The 21,730-nt window shown below is 43.7% G+C and overlaps 1 protein-coding gene across 2 annotated transcripts in view; it reads right to left on the bottom strand.

Annotated features, from left to right (window-relative positions):
- The window catches only part of LOC126197644 (fatty-acid amide hydrolase 2-A-like), a 189,194-nt gene that overhangs the window by 36,408 nt on the left and 131,056 nt on the right, over positions 1-21,730 (bottom strand). For both annotated transcript variants that reach the window (XM_049934654.1, XM_049934653.1), the window contains 2 exons: positions 18,537-18,648; positions 8,441-8,598 (listed from right to left, as the gene is read on the bottom strand). In XM_049934654.1, the coding sequence (XP_049790611.1) occupies positions 8,441-8,598; positions 18,537-18,648 (270 nt within the window). The remainder of the gene's footprint in view (positions 1-8,440; positions 8,599-18,536; positions 18,649-21,730) is intronic.

Raw genomic sequence — 21,730 nt, 5'->3', positions numbered from 1 at the left:
GTGCTGATCACCAGAAACAACGTTTCCTTTATTCTAGTGAGACAAAATGGCGATAGGAGCCGAGAAAGCGTATGTCGTGCTTGAAATGCACTCACATCAGTCATAACAGTGCAACGACACTTCAGGACGAAGCTTTGCAGGTTTCTGATTTCTTAGCCAGGATTATATGCGAGTGCTGTGTCGTTACAACATATCTAATGCATAGTTATGATGGTACCACTATGAAACATAATTTGGTTTTAAGGAGTGTAGTAAGTCCAACATGACAAATTGAATGAGTTGGTTTCGATTCGCATTCCGTTACTTGTGAAAACCTTGGAGACTTTCAGCAACAAGGTCGTCTGGACAAGAATTTTTCAGGCGTCCTTCAGGAACAAGAGCAGCGCCACGTGCTACTCTCTCTTGCTAGTTGATTTACATGTTCGTGTATAAAAATAATTGTAACGAAACAAGTTTGGCTACATTCTTTTTATTCTTTTCAATGCAATTTTAAGTTAAAGTTGTGTGACATTTCTTCCGATTTCCGATTGAATTTGCTGTCTTTGGCTACCTAATAATTGCCCTCCTGTCATACAACGCCTGGGCGTAATTACAAGCATCATTTCAGACCATCTACTCAAAGTTTTTGCCTTTTTTGTGATAGTCGCAACAGGTGAGCTCCTCACAATGACGGTATTACTGGAGACTTCAGCGCCACTGTTAATGATATGGATATGGAGTATCAACACTGAGCACTGCGTATTATTTTATGTTTTGTTTGACTCAATTGAGAGAATAGTCTTTAAGCTGGAAAGTCAGAACGGTAGCTATTCGAAGAAGACTGCTCGTTATCGCATGAAAATATATTTAGAAACACTAAGGAAACTGTTGTGAGGAGTTCGTGCATTTCCTGAAGATCCCTACATAAGATTAGGATAGTTACTGCTTGCACGCAGATATATAACTTTCCTATAACCGATCTGTAAGCAGGAAGAGGAGAGCTTCTTTAAGTTTTGCTTAGTAAAAAAGCCTAGTGGCACATAGCTTACAACGATTTGCAGAGTGTATTAATACTGATTTATCAATGAAATTCTAGTTTCTAGATCATGTAGTTAGCTTTCTCCACCAAATATTCGCCAGTTAATTACGTAGATAGTTCTCATATCCAAATTAATTGTAATTAAAGAAATTTGTAATGTTATCTATAAAATTAGATAGTAATAGGGAATTTACGTGTATTTTCGTGTCAATAGAGAGCCAAAGATATAGCATGTTATTCCTTATGTCGTGGCGAAACGCCACTTTTTTTCGCAATATCGTTTCTGAAGTATGAGATCCTAATTTCTCAAAGATGTCAGACAGCTTCCTACGTCTTGCTCCCGTCCTGCACACAGATACAGACTTTCAGTGTTCCATTCTTTGCTGTTACCTCAAAGCTCGTTGCCTAAGGGAACTTTTTCCTTGGTACGCTACGACGGCTGTTTGTTTATTAAGGTCCGATTGGTCACGAAATGGAAACAGCAGCGAAAACCCGATGAAGCTTTGCACAGATGTCTTGGAGGTCTCTTTAGTATGTCCTACGATCGCGTCACCCCGCTCGTTTCAGTTCTGAGCGCACATTGAACAACGAAGATGCTTAGAATAATAGTGTCCGCCAAGCATGAGCGGCTGCTGAGAGATTTCGCCAAATTTCGTGTAGGCCACGTAACGTAACTGTCATGCACTTCCTTCTTCATGACAATTCTCGGCCGTACATTGCAAGAGCAATAAAGACGCTCCTGCAGCATTTTCGACGGGAAGTGTTTGATCACCCACCATACAGCTCGGACTTGGCTCCCTCTGATTTTCATTTCCGCTCACATGAACCGCTAGCTATGAAGACAGCATTTTGGCACAGACAACGAGCTGCAGACGAAGCACAGGCGGCTGCCATCTATAACGAATGTATTGGAAAGTTGATACAACGTTATGATTAATGTCTAAATCTGAATGGCGGCTGCATAGAGAAGCAGCTGGAAGGTGTAATTAACTATTGCAAATAGAACATTTTTGATTTTCGCTGTGGTTTCCGTTTCGCGACAGATGGGACCTTAATAAATAAACAGCCCTCGTATAAATAATTTGGCCATAAAATTTGGACCTATTCCGAGTTTATTGTGTTATCAGGTGACACAATAAAATCGGAATAGACCAAAATTTTATTTGTGTTCTGAAAGTATTTGTATGGAGTTTAGCCACGTATGTACTGTAAGTAAAACGTGGACGATAAATAGTTTAGACAAGAAGAGAATAGAAGTTTTTGAAAAGTGGTGTTACAGAAGAATGCTGAAGATTAGATGGGTAGGTAACATAACTAATGAGGAGGTATTGAATAGAATTGGGGAGAAGAGAAATTTGGGGCACAACTTGACTAGAAGAAGGGATCGGTTGGTAGGAGATGTTCTGAGGTATCAAGGTTTCACCAATTTAGTACTGGAGGACAGCGTGGAGGGTAAAAATCGTAGAGGGAGACCAAGAGGTGAATACACTAAGCAGATTCAGAAGGATGTAGGTTGCAGTAGGTACTGTGAGATGAAGAAGCTTGCACAGAATAGAGTAGCTTGGAGAGCTGTATCAAACCAGTCCCTAGACTGAAGATCACATCAGTTGACACAGAAGAGGTATATGGAACCAGCAAGATCAGCTAACTCTGCATCTACACACGTTTTCCCCAAACCCCTTTAAGGTGTATGACGGAGGATATTTACAGTATTTCTATTATTTCGCCTCTCTGCAATTCGTGACTGACAGGGGAAAGAAGGGCAAATTGGCCAGGCTGGGAATTGTGGCCACTGCTTATTCGATGCCTTCAGCAATGCTGCTTCCTACCGAGAAGTGGCCAGACTAAGTGTAATCGAGACTTTTAGTGTTGTCAGTGACTTTGACAAAGGAAGCTTGCTATGTTTCATCTACATCTACATGGATACTCTGCAAATCACATTTAAATGCCTGGAAGAGGGTTCATCGAACCAACTTCACAATTCTCTATTATTCCAATCTTGTATACGCGCGGAAAGAATGAACACCTATAACTTTCCTTACGAGCTCTGATTTCCCTTATTTTATCGTGGTGATCGTTCCTCCCTATGTAGGTCAGTGTCAACAAAGTATTGTCGCATTCGGAGGAGAAAGTTGGTGATTGGAATTTCGTGAGAAGATTCCGTCGCAACGAAAAACGCCTTTCTTTTAATGATACCCAGCCCAAATCCTGTATCATTTCTATGACACTCTCTCCCATATTTCGCGATAATACAAAACGTGCTGCCCTTCTTTGAACTTTGTCGATGTGCTCCGTCAGTCCTATCTGGTACGGATCCCACACCGCGCAGCAGTATTCTAAAAGAGGACGGACAAGCCTAGTGTAGGCAGCCTCCTTAGTAGATCTGTTACATTTTCTAAGTGTCCTGCCAATAAAACGCAGTCTTTGGTTAGCCTTCCCCACAACATTTTCTATGTGTTCCTTCCAATTTAAGTTGTTCGTAATTGTAATACCTAGGTATTTAGTTGCATTTACGGCTTTTAGATTAGACTGATTTATCGTGTAACCGAAGTTTAACGAGTTCCTTTTAGCACTCATGTGGATCACCTCACACTTTCGTTATTTAGGGTCAACTGCCACTTCTCGCACCATTCAGATATTTTTTCTAAATCGTTTTGCAGTTTTTTTTATCTTCTGATGACTTTATTAGTCAATAAACGACAGCGTCATCTGCAAACAACCGAAGACGGCTGCTCAGTTTGTCTCCAAAATCGTTAATGTAGATAAGGAACAGCAAATGGCCTATAACACTACTTTGGGGAACGCCATAAATCACTTCTGTTTTACTCGACGACTTTCCGTCAGTTATTACAAACTGTGACCTCTCTGACAGGAAATCACAAATCCAGTCACATAACTGAGACGATATTCCATAAGCACGCAATTTCACTACGAGCCGCTTGTCAGTAATAGGAACTGAATAACAGTACAGTTGAAGAGTGTAATCACTGCTCAACTTGTAGGACTGCTATATACTTATATGGATATGGATATGTCCGAAAGAACAGACACCATTGATGACCTGCAGCCGTCTAGAACGAAATTAGAATTATATTAAACCTTCAGCTGCTAACAGGCTTTGATATATATCAACGGGGACAGGTGAAAATGTGTGCCCCGACCGGGACCCGAACCCGGGATCTCCTGCTCACATGGCAGACGCTCTATCCATCTGAGCCACCGAGGGCACGAATCTTTCTGTGAAAGCGTTTAGGTTTCGCGATCTATTTATATTACTTTAGTTGCTTCCACTTTTAAGTAGAGCAATAGATTTTTGTGATATCACGATTCACGCAATATCTTTTGGCTTACAAATATAAGTCACTTTCGTTTCCTTCAGTTGTATTGTACCACGTGTGAACCATTGATATAGACATGGCGTCCGATCGGGAATATTGCCCACTCTACACGTCGGGAAAAGAGGCTATAGTGGCCAAGGTGACCACTTTTCGTGACGGTTGGCCATTATTACCGACAGTTCATTTTCAGTTTGTTTATCCCAAAGAGATTTAGCTAATTTCACATTTTATGCATTGTATAAAAACTGACGATAATGCATTACAAACGGTTTTATACACAAAACTAATAACCGTTTTTCTGCTCTTCTTCAAGGGTTTGAAAAGAGCTTCAAGATAGAAAGAAAATACATCTGGAAAGTAGAGTAACAAACATGAAACCTTGTTGCGATGCAAAAGGGAATTGAAGCAGTAAACAGTGATAACCTGCCTTTTTCAGCAGCAGCAAAACAAATCAGTATTCCACGTAACAAGCTAAAACGAAGAGTTTTAAGAAAGATAGAGACGCAGCTGGCAGTAAAAAGGCTATGGGCAACTTAAGGGCAGTGTTCAGTGGAGAACAAGAGAAAGAAATCCTTAATTACATTTTAGAAATGGAAAAGTGATTTCATGGAATTACAGTGAACGACCTTGGCGATTACCATTCCTGTTGGTAGAGCGTAACAAAATACCACGTCGTTTTAGTAAAGAGTCTGAAATGGCAGGAAAAGTCTGGGAGGCGTGCTTTGAGAACACCATTAGGAAGCAAGAATTTACCTCTGTGGCTGGAGCACAAGCATTTAACGAGGTGAAATAGACATGTTTATTATATCCTTAAAACCTGCAAGATAAACGAATGCATCCTGCTCGTCGTATTTAGTCGTATTTAGTCGTATTTATAATGCAGATGAAACCGATCTTCTGACAGTTCAGTCCAAGAACAGCACTGTGTTTCCACACAAAGGAAGATGACAAGTCGGACCCCCTATTTCAGCTGACAGGGGTTTTCTGACGACTTTTGTAGTGTGCATGCTTGCAGGAGGAAATTTCATTCCCCCTTTTGTGATCTTCCCTAGGTGAAGAATGAAGGTTAAACTTAAAAACGGGGTTCCGCCAGGAATTGAATTTGCGTGCCACCCTTGCGTGTGGATGCAGAGTGGAAGATTTTTAGATCGGTTTGCACATTTTTAAAATACGCAGAACCAACTACTCAGTATCCAGTTCTACTAATCTTAGATGGTGACTCTACTCATATTAAGAACAAAGGTTTCATTGATAAGGCCAGAAAAAATCTTACAATTGTAGTGTACTTGCCCCCACAATGTAACCACAAGCTGCAACCTTTACATGTGGTATTTATGTCTCCTTTTAAAACCTTCTACACATAAGCTTGAGGAAAATTTCTTCGCAATAATCCAGAAAGAATTATTACACAGTTTCAAATAAGTGCACTCTTGGGTGAAGAGCTTCTTCGTGCAGCCGTTCCAATGACAGCAATGAATTGCTTTAGAAAGCGTAGAATTTTTTTTTTCTAGCCCCTAACGTGTTTACCGATGACGACTATACTGCGGTTGAGGTTACTTCCTTTGGACAGGGACACTACTATTATGCCTTGGTCAAGTATTGGTTCTTGTTCATTGTGAAACTGCTGAGTCTTCTGCGAGTGCTGGTTCGTCTGGACGCCAAACTGCTGTACTCCTTCAAGCAGGCCTACCGGTTCATTTCCGGAACCAGTTTACGAGCTGTCTTCAAGGCAGGCTGCCTTCAGATTGTATGATAAGTCTTCTATAGAACAAGATTTGTCTCAGCGTCCGAGCACTGAAGAACGTCCCTCTGAGTACCCAACAGGTGGCTTCCACATAAGCCCAAACGATGTAAAATCTTTTGCCTAAGAAACGAAGTGTGAATCAAAGACAAACTTGGTAAGAAATGAGTAAGAAAGGAAGGACTGCAATAATCACTTCAGGCTCTTATAAAAATGTTTTGGCTGAAGTTTAAATTAAGAAAGATAAAGAGATTTTAATGAAAAAAGGAAGTTCGAAGAAAAACAGGCAAGTAAAGCCATTATTCTACAATGCAAGGCAACACAAAATAAAGGTTAGAAGCTAAAAGTGGGACTAAACGCTAAGAAAGTTTTTGCTAAAAAGAAACTTTTTCAAGAAGAAATGGAAGACGAAAAATCCACTCACAATGACAGTGACACAGATTGATTTTACTGCAAGGAAGCGTTTTCTAGATATAAAGAGAATGAAGGATGGATAAGATGTCAGAGCTGTAAACTAGGCTGATGAACTGTGCGCTGGATGTGATGAGGACGATGATAACTTTACGTGAGAATTTTGTACATGACTTAATGCTGTTTCTAAGTGGATAAATTGTGAATGAATTATACTGAAGTAATAACCCATAGTTAGTCGTTTATTTGTCTGTTTACATCATTATGAATAATTAATACTTCTTATTTGTTGACCTTTTGCGCCAACAATGCATTCATTTATATTATAGTTCTCCTACTAATAATTAGCGATGAAACATAAACTATAAGCCTACCTATTATTTAAACTAAACAGTCCACGTTTATATATCCTATAAAATATACTTTTGCCTTAGCTATAAATATTTGGTACGATACCAGGGATCACCAATTTAGTATTGGAGGGCAGCGTGGAGGGTAAATATCGTAGAGGGAGACCAAGAGATGAATACACCAAGCAGATTCAGAAGGATGTAGGTTGCAGTAGGTACTGGGAGATGAAGAAGCTTACGCAGGATAGAGTAGCATGGGGAGCTGCATCAAACCAGTCTCAGGACTGAAGACCACAACAACAACCTTACAGTATTTAGACACGATATATATTTGCGACAAACGTGTGTTGATAGCCATGGTTTCATGAATTTTACGTTTTTTGCACGGTATTAATATATCTGTGCAGAGAACACGTATTGCGGATTCTGTATCTTGGTCCTCTTTATAATGTCTTTTTTTCTTTCGTTTTATATTGTACGTGTGTTCAGTTTAGCAGTGACTTACTTAGTGTCTTTTTTTCTTGGGAGTTGTCCCTCTACCGACTGAACAATGGGTGTGTCCCTCTCCTGGTGCGGTCCTAAAATACGTATTGTTTCGAGATTTAAGAACGCCTTTCGTCAGACATCATCAGTCGTATTCGCATGTGAATGGGCATTATGCGGTACATTTGTTCCACAACCTGACTAGTTGCGTATGACTCTCAGTTTGCTATATTTCTGGCTAGATTATGATTGTTTCTGCCATTAGGTTTTTCTTCTGTCAGTAGCACTGGACAAGTAATCTCTTGTTCTGGTCACTATTTTTTCGTTTCTTCCATTCTGTTCGAATACCTACGTCATTTAAGTATAAAATTCATCAAATATATGCTATTTAAGATATCAAATTGTCATTTTTATGACAAATGCACATATTCTTGTTTCTAATTACATATACTGTACAAAAATCATGTTTTCATTGCAAATAAAAATTTTTAATTGCCAATTTTTTATAAAAGTTGCTTTAAAGTTTAAAAAATTAAAAAAAATTTAACGTGAGGTTTTTGTACTTCAAGGAATACTCATGGATCATGCACCTTCGTTTAAAATTTTGCCATGGATGGGAATCGAATCAGGACCACTCACCTAGTAAAGAGCCACACGGTCCTTTGGAAGGACGACTGCGGTGTAGAACAATAAGGAATCTCGAAAAACGGCAAAGTCGATTTCCTTCAGACTTTTTGATGGTTACATGGAACTGCTTTGGCTAATTGATATTTGAGTTCTGACCTTCATGTACCAAATTTAAAAAATACAAAATAATCGACAGCTATGTGGTGTTCTTGTAAGATTTGTACTGTTATCACTATGTGCCCTTAAGGCTGTATGCCCAGTCTGTGTAAAATTGGAAATATGTATTCGGAGTCTACAGCTGGCTGTAAAGGAGATAACGGAGCAAAAATATGAAATGAATAAATCAGCTACAACTGGAGATGCGAGGATGCGGGGATGCGAGAAAGCAAAACATGTCGGTGCGGCGTAGGTACTAGGCGACCAATAGGGGACAGAGCGCGGACAACAACAAGTTATGCAATGAGAGGCTCACCGGTTCCAGTAGACGCAGCCTGGGGGCGTGTTTGCCCGCCATGGCGTGCAGCACGGCCGGAAGGTCGACGGCGTAGCGGCACATGGGCGACACACTGAAGAAGTCCGGCCAGCGCGGGTCCGTCGCCACCGGCAGGTGGCCCTCGTCTGACACCACCCCTGCCACAGACCACAGACGCACTCGCAAAAACTCTCCAAAATAATATTACATTACTGGCCGTTAAAATTGCTACAACAAGAGGAAATGCAGAGGATACACGGGTATTCATTGGACAAATATATTATACTAGAACTGATATGTGAATACGTTTTCACGCAATTTGGGTGCATAGATCCTGAGAAATCAGTACCCAGAACAACCACCTCTGGCCGTAATAACGGCCTTGATACGCCTGGGCATTGAGTCGAGATTGGATGGCGTTTACAGGTACAGCTGCCCATGCAGCTTCAACACGATACCACAGTTCATCAAGAGTGGGGTATTGTGACGAGCCAGTTGCTCGGCCACCATTGACCAGACGTTTTCAATTGGTGAGAGATCTGGAGAATGTGCTGGCCAGGGCAGCAGTCGAACATTTTCTGCATCCAGAAAGGCCAGTACAGGACCTGCAACATGTGGTCGTGAATTATCCTTCTGAAATATAGGGTTTCACAGGGATCGAATGAAGGGCAGAGCCACGGGCCGTAACACTTCTGAAATGTAACGTCCAATGTTCAAAGTGCCGTCAATGCGAACAAGAGGTGACTGAGACGTGTAACCAATGGCACCCCATACCATAACGCCGGGTGATACGCCAGTATGGCGATGACGAATAAACGCTTCCAATGTGCGTTCACCGCGGTGTCGCCAAACGCGGATGCGACCATGATGATGCTGTAAACAGAACCTGGATTCGTCCGAAAAAATGACGTTTTGCCATTCCTGTACCCAGGTTCGTCGTTGAGTACACCATCGCAGGCGCTCCTGCCTGTGATGCAGCGTCAAGGGTAACCGTAGCCATGGTCTCCGAGCTGATAGTCCATGCTGCTGCAAACGTTGTCGAACTGTTCGTGCAGATGATTGTTGTCTTCCAAACGTTGTTGTCTTCCCCATCTGTTGACTCAGGAATCGAGACGGGGTGCACGATCCGTTACAGCCAGGCGGATAAGATGCCTGTCATCTCGACTGCTAGTGATACGAGGCCATTGGGATCCAGCACGGCGTTCCGTATTACCCTCCTGAACCCACCGATTCCATATTCTGATAACAGTTAACGGATCTCGACCAACGCGAGCAGCAATGTCGCGGTACGATAAACCGCAATCGCGACAGGCTACAATCCGACCTTTATCAAAGTCGGAAACGTGATGGTACGCATTTCTCCTCCTTACACGAGGCATCACAACATCGTTTCACCAGGCTACGCCGGTCAACTGCTGTTTGTGTATGAGAAATCAGTTGGAAACTTTCCTATGTCAGCACGTTGTAGGTGTCGCCACCGGCGCCAACCTAGTGTGAATGCTGTGAAAAGCTAATAATTTGCGTATCACAGCGTCTTCTTCCTGTCGGTTAAATGTCGCCTCTGTAGCACGTCATCTTCGTGGTGTAGCAGTTTTAATGGCCAGTAGTGTATTAAAATTATTACGTGTTGCCTAGATCATATGCTGCATCATCACTTCCAAACTTGTCTCCTGGGGAGGGAGAACGTGGATGTTAACGTTTCTGTCTTATCTGAAATGCGTCCTGGAAGTCTTTCTTCGTTACGTGTTCGGTATCCTCCACGATTACGCTTGATTGTCCGTCAGTACATCGAAACCCTCACTCAATTTCATTTTTATCTTGAGGAAGGAGTATTGGTATGTGACGCTGGCGAATCATCCATACTGATTTCGATTTCATCATCGGCGTCTAAATATGGATGGCGGATAATATCATAAGCTGCACCTTTGTGGCAAACAGCCAATCGTCATCGACCGACTGCCGTGTCGTCCTCAACCGATGGTATCATCTGGATGCGATACGGAGACGCATGGCAGTCAGCAGCCCTGACCACTCACAAGGAGACTGTGCCTGCCCATTATCATTGATTTCGTCCAAATTTATGGTATGTCAAAGGCTTGGAGAGAATTGAAAGTGACAGAAGTGAGAGTTCCAGTTGGCAAAGAATCTGAAAGAAAATAGCATTTTTGGTGCAGGTCGGGTGAGGAGTGAGCCATTTATGTCTGCATAGCTTCAAGGCACAGCAGCGGAAAAAGTACAGAACGGTAATCCGAGGATCGAGACTATACCGAATTTTTTTTTCAATTTTTATATTAACCACTCTGCACAGAAAACGTAGATAATGTAAATACACTCCTGGAAATTGAAATAAGAACACCGTGAATTCATTGTCCCAGGAAGGGGAAACTTTATTGACACATTCCTGGGGTCAGATACATCACATGATCACACTGACAGAACCACAGGCACATAGACACAGGCAACAGAGCATGCACAATGTCGGCACTAGTACAGTGTATATCCACCTTTCGCAGCAATGCAGGCTGCTATTCTCCCATGGAGACGATCGTAGAGATGCTGGATGTAGTCCTGTGGAACGGCTTGCCATGCCATTTCCACCTGGCGCCTCAGTTGGACCAGCGTTCGTGCTGGACGTGCAGACCGCGTGAGAAGACGCTTCATCCAGTCCCAAACATGCTCAATGCGGGACAGATCCGGAGATCTTGCTGGCCAGGGTAGTTGACCTACACCTTCTAGAGCACGTTGGGTGGCACGGGATACATGCGGACGTGCATTGTCCTGTTGGAACAGCAAGTTCCCTTGCCGGTCTAGGAATGGTAGAACGATGGGTTCGATGACGGTTTGGATGTACCGTGCACTATTCAGTGTCCCCTCGACGATCACCAGTGGTGTACGACCAGTGTAGGAGATCGCTCCCCACACCATGATGCCGGGTGTTGGCCCTGTGTGCCTCGGTCGTATGCAGTCCTGATTGTGGCGCTCACCTGCACGGCGCCAAACACGCATACGACCATCATTGGCACCAAGGCAGAAGCGACTCTCATCGCTGAAGACGACACGTCTCCATTCGTCCCTCCATTCACGCCTGTCGCGACACCACTGGAGGCGGGCTGCACGATGTTGGGGCGTGAGCGGAAGACGGCCTAACGGTGTGCGGGACCGTAGCCCAGCTTCATGGAGACGGTTGCGAATGGTCTTCGCCGATACCCCAGGAGCAACAGTGTCCCTAATCTGCTGGGAAGTGGCGGTGCGGTCCCCTACGGCACTGCGTAGGATCCTACGGTCTTGGCGTGCATCCGTGCGTCGCTGCGGTCCGGTCCCAGGTCGACGGGCACGTGCACCTTCCGCCGACCACTGGCGACAACATCGATGTACTGTGGAGACCTCACGCCCCACGTGTTGAGCAATTCGGCGGTACGTCCACCCGGCCTCCCCCATGCCCACTATACGCCCTCGCTCAAAGTCCGTCAACTGCACATACGGTTCACGTCCACGCTGTCGCGGCATGCTACCAGTGTTAAAGACTGCGATGGAGCTCCGTATGCCACGGCAAACTGGCTGACACTGACGGCGGCGGTGCACAAATGCTGCGCAGCTAGCGCCATTCGACGGCCAACACCGCGGTTCCTGGTGTGTCCGCTGTGCCGTGCGTGTGATCAATGCTTGTACAGCCCTCTCGCAGTGTCCGGAGCAAGTATGGTGGGTCTGACACACCGGTGTCAATGTGTTCTTTTTTCCATTTCCAGGAGTGTATATTGTATTTGATGTGCTGAAACCCTATGTGCAGAAGAAAAAATTTCTTCTGTTAATTCAGTCTTGGGGAGGCGAATCATATCCACAATTGTACGACGAGTTTTTTCAAGCTGGAGAAGGTCTGCCATCGTGCAATATAAAACTTCGCCCCTCTGCCCCTCCTCACCTCCAAATGCAATCTGCTAGTGCAGTTTTATAGTCAGCTAAAGACTTTGAACAAAAAGCTTCAAAACTTCTCATATCTTGTCCAGAGGGACGTGAATGTAACTCCATCCTCTGTCTGGAGTGTGGAACTATATCCAATAATACAATACCAATCGCCGTTATTTAGTTTTTATTTTTAGGCTACCAGTTTCGACGATACATTACGTCATCTCGATTTAAGCAGGCCTGAAGATGACGTAACGTATCGTCGAAACTGGTAGCCTAAAAATGAAACCTAAATAACGGCGATTGGTATTGTATTATTACAATTCAACGTGGGACGTACGACGAACGTACCCATGAGGACATAGCGTCGAAATTTAGGATTAATGGCAGCAGACGACCAACGCGAGTATCTTTTCTTAACAGCACGACAGTGCCTGCAGCGCCTCCCTGAGCTCGTGACATATCGGTTGGCCCTAGACAAATGGAAAACCGTGACCTCGTCAGATGAGTACCGATTTCAACTGGTAAGAGCTGGTTGTAGGGTTAGAGTGTAGCGCAGACCCATCGAAACCATGTACCCAAGTTGTCAACCAGGCACTGTGGTAATGGCTCCGTAATAGTGTGGGCTGTGTTTACATGGAACGGACTGGGTCCTCTGATCCAACTGGGCCGATCATTGACTGGAAATGGTTATAATCAGTTACTTGTAGACCCTTTACAGCCATTCACGGACTCCGTGTACCAAACAACGATATGCTTTTGATGGATGTCAATGCGCCATGCCACCGGGCCACAAGTGTTCGCAATTGCTTTGAAGAACGTTCTGTACAATTTTAGCGAATGATTCGGCCACCCAAATGGCCAGACATGAATGCCATGGAACATTCATGGGACTTAATCGAGAAGTTAGTTCGCGCACAACATACTGCATCTGCAACACTTTTGCAATTATGGACGGCTATAGATGGAGCATGACTAACGACTTGGCGCGTCCGTGCAATGCCGAGATGCTGCACCACGTGGGGCAAAAGCAGGCCCGACACTGTATTAGGATGTATCTCATGACGTTTGTCACCTCATTGTGGACGTACTACCTAAAGCGACACATGAAGAACTACAGTTTTAAATCGGAAATCACGAGATGTTCGAGTGTGGGTGAATGAGAAGAAATAGATATGTGTGTGACATATGAAAGGTTGGATCGGTCCAGAGAGCACACTCGGACAGCCTTAGTGGAAGGCGACCGCTCGCGATAAGTGAGACATCCGGGTTCAGATACTGGTGCGGCACAGATTTTCATATGTCACTTTAGGTAGTACATCTATACCTATTAAAGTTGAATTTCAGAAGTAAATTTCATCGTCGGCGAATGATCTGGCGTCAATCTAGGAAGAGATCCCATCTTCCTGGTGGTTTGGAAAGGGATAGTGATGCTACTCCTGGCCTCATGGTGTGGGGAGCTATCGGGTATGACTTCAGGTCATAGCTGGTAGTGACTGAAGGAAATCTAATGGGATAACGGTACGGAAAGGACACCTATGTCCTCATGTGTTACCCATCCTGCGAAGCATCGTGGTAATACTTTTCAACATGACAATGCTGCTCCACACATGACATGTGTCTGTATGAACTGTCGGCATGATGTTCAGGTACTGTCATGGCCATCAAGATGCACAGATTGTCCCCGATAGAAGATGTACGGGACAAGTTTGGGAGTCTACTCTCTCCCAGTCCCACTTCCAGGAAATCAAGTACCAGTTTCAACAGTTGTAGGCCAGGTTGCTTCTGGAGATCACAAACGGATTTTTACCATGCATCCAGGTCAGAGAGAGTGCAACGTCATACAGATAACGGCTCATTCTCTCAAGTTCTTTGTAAATTTGATTCTATTTTATAATCAATGAAATAACAGCATAGAACCTCTCAACCTGCGAAGCTTCATTTCGTTTCCTCGTCTCCTTCTCGATGCTTCATTTTTTTTTTCGGTCAAGCAGAACAAGTATAAAAAAACTCAACCCAACACGCTGCTCTTTCAGTTCAGCCATCGCAAACAGCAAACTGACAGATACACGGTAATGGAACCATGCTCATCAACAACAAACCAAACCTCCCAGCTCGCAACCTGAGCGCAATATTCAAATGTCGGTAAAACATCCTCGTATTATGTGCACACCCTTTTCACAAAATACGCAAACGTCTCCGAAAACTGCACCTCCAAATGGCATACATGGGGTGCATGTGACTGAAGTGATTAGGACTGCGGAACTGTACTTTATATCTACTTTTGGAATTCAGTGAAGTAAAAAGACACCATACGCTCCCATCAGATTCCATGAACGTCGCGGCACGAAATCAGAGAGGACCTGGACAGTGGTATTTTCCCTAAAATCTCCCTCAAAATCGCTCCTTTTCCTGCCTAGAGTCAGCAATAATCATTGGCAGTCCATGACGAACAAGAATTCAAGATACCCGAAACATAACATTATTCCACAGCTGCCTCGTTTCACAACATACGTTGTTCCACACCTGGCTGATTTCACAACATTTTATTTGTTGTTACTGGCAGTCTCGGCCTTTAAGTTGATATTTAACGTACGACCTACGAGTAAACAGGTATCATCATGACAAAACTTTGTGAAAAATACTCAGTGCCTTATGTAAAGCCCGTCTGATCGTATTGTTAAGATGCATGAGTAATAATCAATTGTACAACTACTATGTGTAAAACATAGCAGATTAAATGGTACAGCAAACAATCAAGGCAGCAAGAAATAGCACTGATTCGTATAACTGAAGTCATTCATGTAGGAACAAATAAAATATAATTACAAAATCAGTCAATCTGTAGAATAATGTTGTCCTTTGGAAACCATATATTGGCTGGGGACCCAGAAGCAACAAAACACATTTCAAATATTTTTGATGAGGTGTAAGTCAGGCGAACGTGCAGACCAAGAAAACAGGTGTAAGCGGCCTTCCACTTTTTCTTGACGTATATAGCTGTGCATTGCCTTACTGAAATTTGACCTACTTTAAGGATATGCAGTACCTTCGACTTTATAACCTTCCTACTGCCCAAGTTTTCTTCAGTACATAGTTTATCCAGTGGAGCCTCAAATAAGCACATCTAGCGTTCGTCCTCCATGCCACTCAACAATATAAGCTACAAGATAGAGTCTATAACTTAAGTTCCTACCACTTCTTGTCATTTTAAGTGGGAGTAAGACAAAATAACTACTTTTCGCAAACTATCATGCCACCGATGGCATTTACGAGCTCGGGCCAGTATGGGGTTTGCGTGGTTTCTAGACAGTGGAAGCTGGCGGATGCTTGTCATTAGCACATTCCACAAAAAAGTGTCAAAATATCAGTGTAGACCTGTAGGACAGAGCTGTAATGTCAAGCAACATTGTAGGCGAAGCTTTATGGTGGCTCACGGGTGTCCAGGCAGTATGACAGTGATCCCGTATTGTAGTGACGTTGCATGATCTATTACTCGCTCGTTGTTGCTTAATACCATTTTGTTTCCAATGTTTCCATCCTGTACATGAGCCCAGACTTACCATTACTCAAGTTCGCTTCCTGGAAGTCAGTAATCTTGGGGGGAGCTTATCCGAAACGGCTAAGTTTGTAAATTGTTCGTGTGCAGTCGTGGATAAAGACCAGAACCGGCACCGACGCAACTATGGAGCACCAAGGGCCGTAGACGAAAGGGGTGAAGACAGCTGCGGACGGAGACGTACGAGATGCGACAATAAAGTAATGAGACTGATGTGAAAAAATATGTTGCTTACCGTTTTAGTCAAGTTTAGTGTTGTCTCCTTCAAAGTAGTTCCCTTCTGATGGTTGGTTGGTTGGTTGTTTGGGGAAGGAGACCAGACAGCGTGGTCCTCGGTCTCATCGTATTAGGGAAGGAAGTCGGCCGTGCCCTTTCAGAGGAACCATCCCGGCATTTGCCTGGAATGATTTAGGGAAATCACGGAAAACCTAAATCAGGATGGCCGGACGCGGGATTGAACCGTCGTCCTCCCGAATGCGAGTCCAGTGTCTAACCACTGCGCCACCTCGCTCGGTAGTTCCCTTCTGATTGCACAAATTTTTCCAGCGCTTCTGCCATTAATGGTAACATTTCTGGAACTCATCTTCTGTAATATCCTCCAAGATCTTCGTCACAGCTTTTTGGACATCTTGCGTTGTTTGAAAATGGTGTCCCTTGACCGCCGTTTTGACTCTTGGAAATAGAAAAAAGTCGCACGGAGCGATATTTGGTGAATAAGGTGGCTGTGTTAGTACTGAAATTTGTTTTGAGTTTAAAAATTGCTGAACTGACAGAGCAGTATGGGATGGCGCGTTATGGTGATGCAGAATCCAATTATCAGCAATGTTGGCACGGTCACGAAGAACTCTTTTTACGAAGTCTTTCTAAAATTTCTTTATAGTACTATTGGTTAGCTGTTTGTCCAAGAGGCCCCCACTCTTTATGAACAATTCCCTTAGAATCAAAGAAGCACACAAGCATGCATTTCACTTTTGACTTTGACATGCGAACTTTTTTTGGTCTGGGTGATCCCTTTGAGCACCATTGCGATCTTTGGTGTTCTGTCTCTGGATCGTACTGAAAAAAACCAACTTCCATCACCAGTGATAACACGGCTCAACAATTCTGGATCGATTTCCGTTTGCTCTAACAGATCGGCTGCCACATTTTTCCGTGTTTCTCGCTGTTGTGGTGTGAGATTTTTGGGGACCATATTTGCACAAATCTTTCTCATACCAAGATCTTCAGTTATTATTAGACAAACCATTTCTCGATTGATTCAGTTCTTCTGCGATCATTTTCACTGATAATCTTCGATCAGATCGTACGAGTTCACGCACCCTGGCCAAGTTGACATCCGTCCGTGAGGTTTATGGTCGTCTACTGCAGTCTTCATCTTCAACATACGTTCTGCCTTCACTAAACATTTTATTCGAACGAAAAACTTGAGCTCTTTACATAACCTCCTCTCCAAAAGCCTTCTGAAGTTTACCATTAGTCGTCGTCAAGTTTTCAGTCAATTTGATGCAAAAAGAAATGGCATGCCATGGCGCAATATTATTTGGTTCCATTTCCATGACAAGAGACACAAACACCTGTTAACGTATTATAGCACAACTCACGACTGAGCAGTTGCATCGATGTGCCGCTTGGACTAGAAGCAGTTTATAGACCAAGGTCAAAGATATTGTACCTATGCAAGCCTACAGGGTTGCCACATCTTGCAAAGAAAATCAGTCTCATTACTTTATTGTTGCACCTCGTATACGGGCGAATAGACGTGCAACTGCCGAGAAACTGACCACCCAGATGAACTAGGGAGCTACCAACAGTGTCTCCTAAACTACCGTGCAGCGAACGTTGCTGAATATGGAGCTCAGCAACAGGCACATGGTTCATACACCCATGCGGCCTTCTGTTCGCGGCGAAGAAAGCTGCAATTTGCAAATATTAAGGCAAATAAAGGTCCACTGAGTGGCGACAGGTGACATTTTCAGATGAATCACGTTTTATGCATCATCGGACAGATGTCAGTTGGCGTGTACAACGTGGAACATCTGAAGGAAACACTCTGTAACAATCATCGGGAGGACACATGCCGGAGGAGGGAGCGTTATCGTCTGGGGAATGTTTTCGTCGCGTTCCCTGAGTGATCTCGTCATTCTGGGAGGCACAGTGAGTCAACACAAGTATTATCTGTCCTTGGGGGACCATGTTCACCCTTGGATGCTATTTGTTTTTCCTCGACACGATGACCTATACCAGGAGAACAATGCAACGTGTTACGCGGCTCCCAGTGTACTTGAGTGGTTCTAAGAGCACCAGAATAAGTTTACCGTACTTCCCTGGCCACCAACCTCTCCGGGTTCAAACCCAATCCAGAATCTGTGAGATCGCCGTGATCGAGCCACGGATCCTCAAGCGAGAAACCTAGCACAGGAGTCGACGTGGCTCCAAATGCCTTTAAATACCTTCCACAATCTCATTAACTCTCCTCCCACCCGTTTCGCAGTGGTCCGAGCTGCAGAAGGTTGTTATTCAGGATTTGACAAGTAATCACATTAGTGTGTTCTGGGTATTACAGTTTTCACAAACGTCTGTGGGTTGAGACAGTACATAGGTCAGAACTGGAGATAGGAGCAAGCAGCTACTCACCAGCCGTCGGTTTGTGGCCGAAGACTCCGCAGAAGAGCGCCGGCAGCCGCGCGGAGCCTCCCACGTCGGAGGCCAGACTCACCAGCGATGCTCCAGCGCCCAGCATGGCAGCCTGCAAACAGTCGCTCACGTCATCAGGTCTGCAACGTCATTGATATACAGGCTGTTTCAAAAATACATACATTGGGGATGGGTTCCGCACACCAGATCAAGGACAAAAGTTCACATAAATATATGTTCGAAAATCCATAGTTTTCGAATTAATAATGAAAGTTTACAATTTAGGTGACTGGAGCGCATCAACATATTAACTCACAGTAAAGTCTCGAAATCTTCTCTTCTTGCTTCTAAACACGCATGCACTCGTCGAATCATGGACTGTCACTACCTTTGAAATTGTCCCTGACAATCTCGAATGGTTTTACAAGCTTCCATGAACCATCAATTAAGAGGTTCTACATCCAGGTGGTCCACAGCATGGACCAACTGTTTACGGCGCCCTCAGACATAATAATCCAAAGTACTGAGGTTCTGGAAACTATATTACTACAAAGAAATTTTAGAAAGACTTCATAAAAGATTTCTTCGTGTCCATGCCAACATTAATGATAATTGGATTATGCATCACGATAATGCGCCATCCCATGCCGCTCTATCAGTACAGCAATTTTAACCTCAAAACAAATTTCAGTAATACCACAGCCACCTTATTCACTAGATATCGCTCCGTGCGACTTTTTCCTATTTCTAAGAGTCAAAACGGCGGTCAAGGGACACCATTTTCAAACAACACAAGATGTCCAAAAATCTGTGACGAGGGCTTGGCGGATATTACAGAAGATGAGTTACAGAAGTGTTACCATCAATGACAGAAGAGCTGCAAAAAATTTGTGCAATCAGGAAGGAACTTCTTTGAATGAGACAACGCTAAACTTGACTAAAACAGTAAGCAACATTTTTTTCACATCAGTCTCATTACTTTATTGTCGCACCTCGTATTTGATGACGAAATATGTATTCACGCTGCAGTGGCATTCCTTGCACAGACTCGCGTATGGACGACATAGTAGTAAGCATCCCTGAAAACAATTAAGTCGTCATTTCCGGATGGAATGCCAATTCGGTTTTACAAAGAGTACTATGCAGTATTGGCCCCTTGCTTAACTTGCATTTATCATGTTTCTCTTGCCCAGCACGAAGTCTCTAGCGACTGCAAAAAGTACAAGTGAATACCGTGTGTAAGAAAGCGGAAAGAACGGACCCGAAAAATTACAGACCAATATCCTTAACATCGGTTTGTTCTCAGTTCGAATATAATAAATTTCCTTCAGATGGAAAAGTTTGTTCACAAAGCAACACGGTTTTGGAAAGCATGCCCTCTTCTCACATGATACCTTGGGAACCATGGATGAAGGGCAACAAACGGATTCTATATTCCTAGTTTTCCGAAAAGCTTTTGGCACGATACCCCACTGTAGACTGTTAACGAAGATTCGAACACACGAAATAGGTTCCCAAATACGTGACTCGCTTGAAGACTTATTAAGCGTTAGAACCAAGTAGGTTGTTTTCCACGGCGATAGCTGATCAGAGACAATGGTATCGTCAGGACTGCCCCAGGAAAAAGTGATAGGAGAATTCTTGTTCTCTGAATACATGAATGATCTGGCAGAGCAACAATCTGTGGCTTGTTTGCTGATGATGCTGTGGTATAAGAGAGCGTGTCATCGTTGAGCGACTGTAGGGAGATACAAATTGAATTAGACAAAACTTTTAGTTGGTGTGATGAGTGGCAGATATCTCTAAATGTAAATTAATAGCGATGAGTAGAAAAACAATCCCGTAATGTTCGATTACAGCATTAGTAATGCGGTGCTTGACAGACTCACGTCGATTAAATATTTAGGCGGGACGTTGCAGAGCGATGTGAAACGGGACGAGCATGTGAGGGCTGCGGTAGGGAAGGCGAATAGTCGACTACAGTTAATTGGGAGAGATTTAGGAAGGTGTAGTCATCTGTAATGGAGACTACGTACAAAACACTAGTGCGACCCAGTCTTCTGCTCGAGTATTTCGGATTCTCACCAGGTCTGATTAAATGTAGACATTAAAGCAATTCAGAGGTGAGCTGTTGAATATGTTACCAGTAACTTTGATCAATACGCGAGTATTACGGAGATGCTTCTAAACTCAAATGAGAATCCCCGGAGGGAAGATGACATTCTTTTCGCGAAACACTGCTGAGAAACTTCAGAGAACGGCATTTGACTGCAGAATGATTCTACTGCAGGAAAGTACCACGAAGATAAAAGGCATTGGGGCTTATACGGAGGCATATAGAGACTTCCAGAATGAGATTTTCACTCTGCAGCGGAGTGTGAGCTGATATGAAACTTCCTGGCAGATTAAAACTGTGTGCCAGACCGACACTCGAACTCGGGACCTTTGCCTTTCGCGGGCAAGTGCTCTACCATCTGAGCTACCCAAGCACTAGTCAGGCTCCGTCCTCACAGCTTTACTTCCGCCAGTACCTCGTCTACTACTTGGTAGAGCACTTGCCCGCGAAAGGCCAAAGCCCCGAGTTCGAGCCTCGGTCTGGCACATAGTTATAATCTGCAAGGGTTTCATATAGAGACTTGTTTTTCCACCACTCTGTTTGCGAGTGGAACAGGAAAGGACGTGACTGTTAGTGGTACAAGATACCATTCTAATATTTCTAGCTTGGCAGTCATCATATTTAGCTACTAGAAGCTCTTCTTAAAGCACTTGAGAAGGCAGCAGCGGGAAGATGTAACGTGGTGAGAGGTACCGGTGACAGAAGGCTTACACAGTACGAGTATCGTGAGAAAGACCGCCTTAATTGTGGTCCCTCTCCGCCATTGGCTGCTGTGTTCGGAAGTAGCGCGCCAAAATGATAAACTTCTGTTATTAACATTAGAAATACTAAACAGTGAATTTACTTGCAATTCATATAAGAGCATTTGTCAACATCAGACTATCGTTCCATTATTTTAAAATTGTTAATTATCAGCAGAATAATAAACAATAGCTAAACGAAAAGGCAGACGAAGCACTTCGGAGATCTTCGGGCCGCTCTTAACGTGGACGGCGGACGAGGTGGTTCAGCTGTCAGATCAGAATTCGATAGACTGTTTCGCAGAAAAGGCATGTCTACCGCGGTTAATTAGCAATCT

The sequence above is a fragment of the Schistocerca nitens genome, chromosome 1 (genome assembly GCF_023898315.1).
Source record: "Schistocerca nitens isolate TAMUIC-IGC-003100 chromosome 1, iqSchNite1.1, whole genome shotgun sequence".
In the NCBI taxonomy this organism is placed as follows: Eukaryota; Metazoa; Arthropoda; class Insecta; order Orthoptera; family Acrididae; genus Schistocerca; species Schistocerca nitens.
This window is presented reverse-complemented; position numbering and strand designations above follow the sequence as displayed.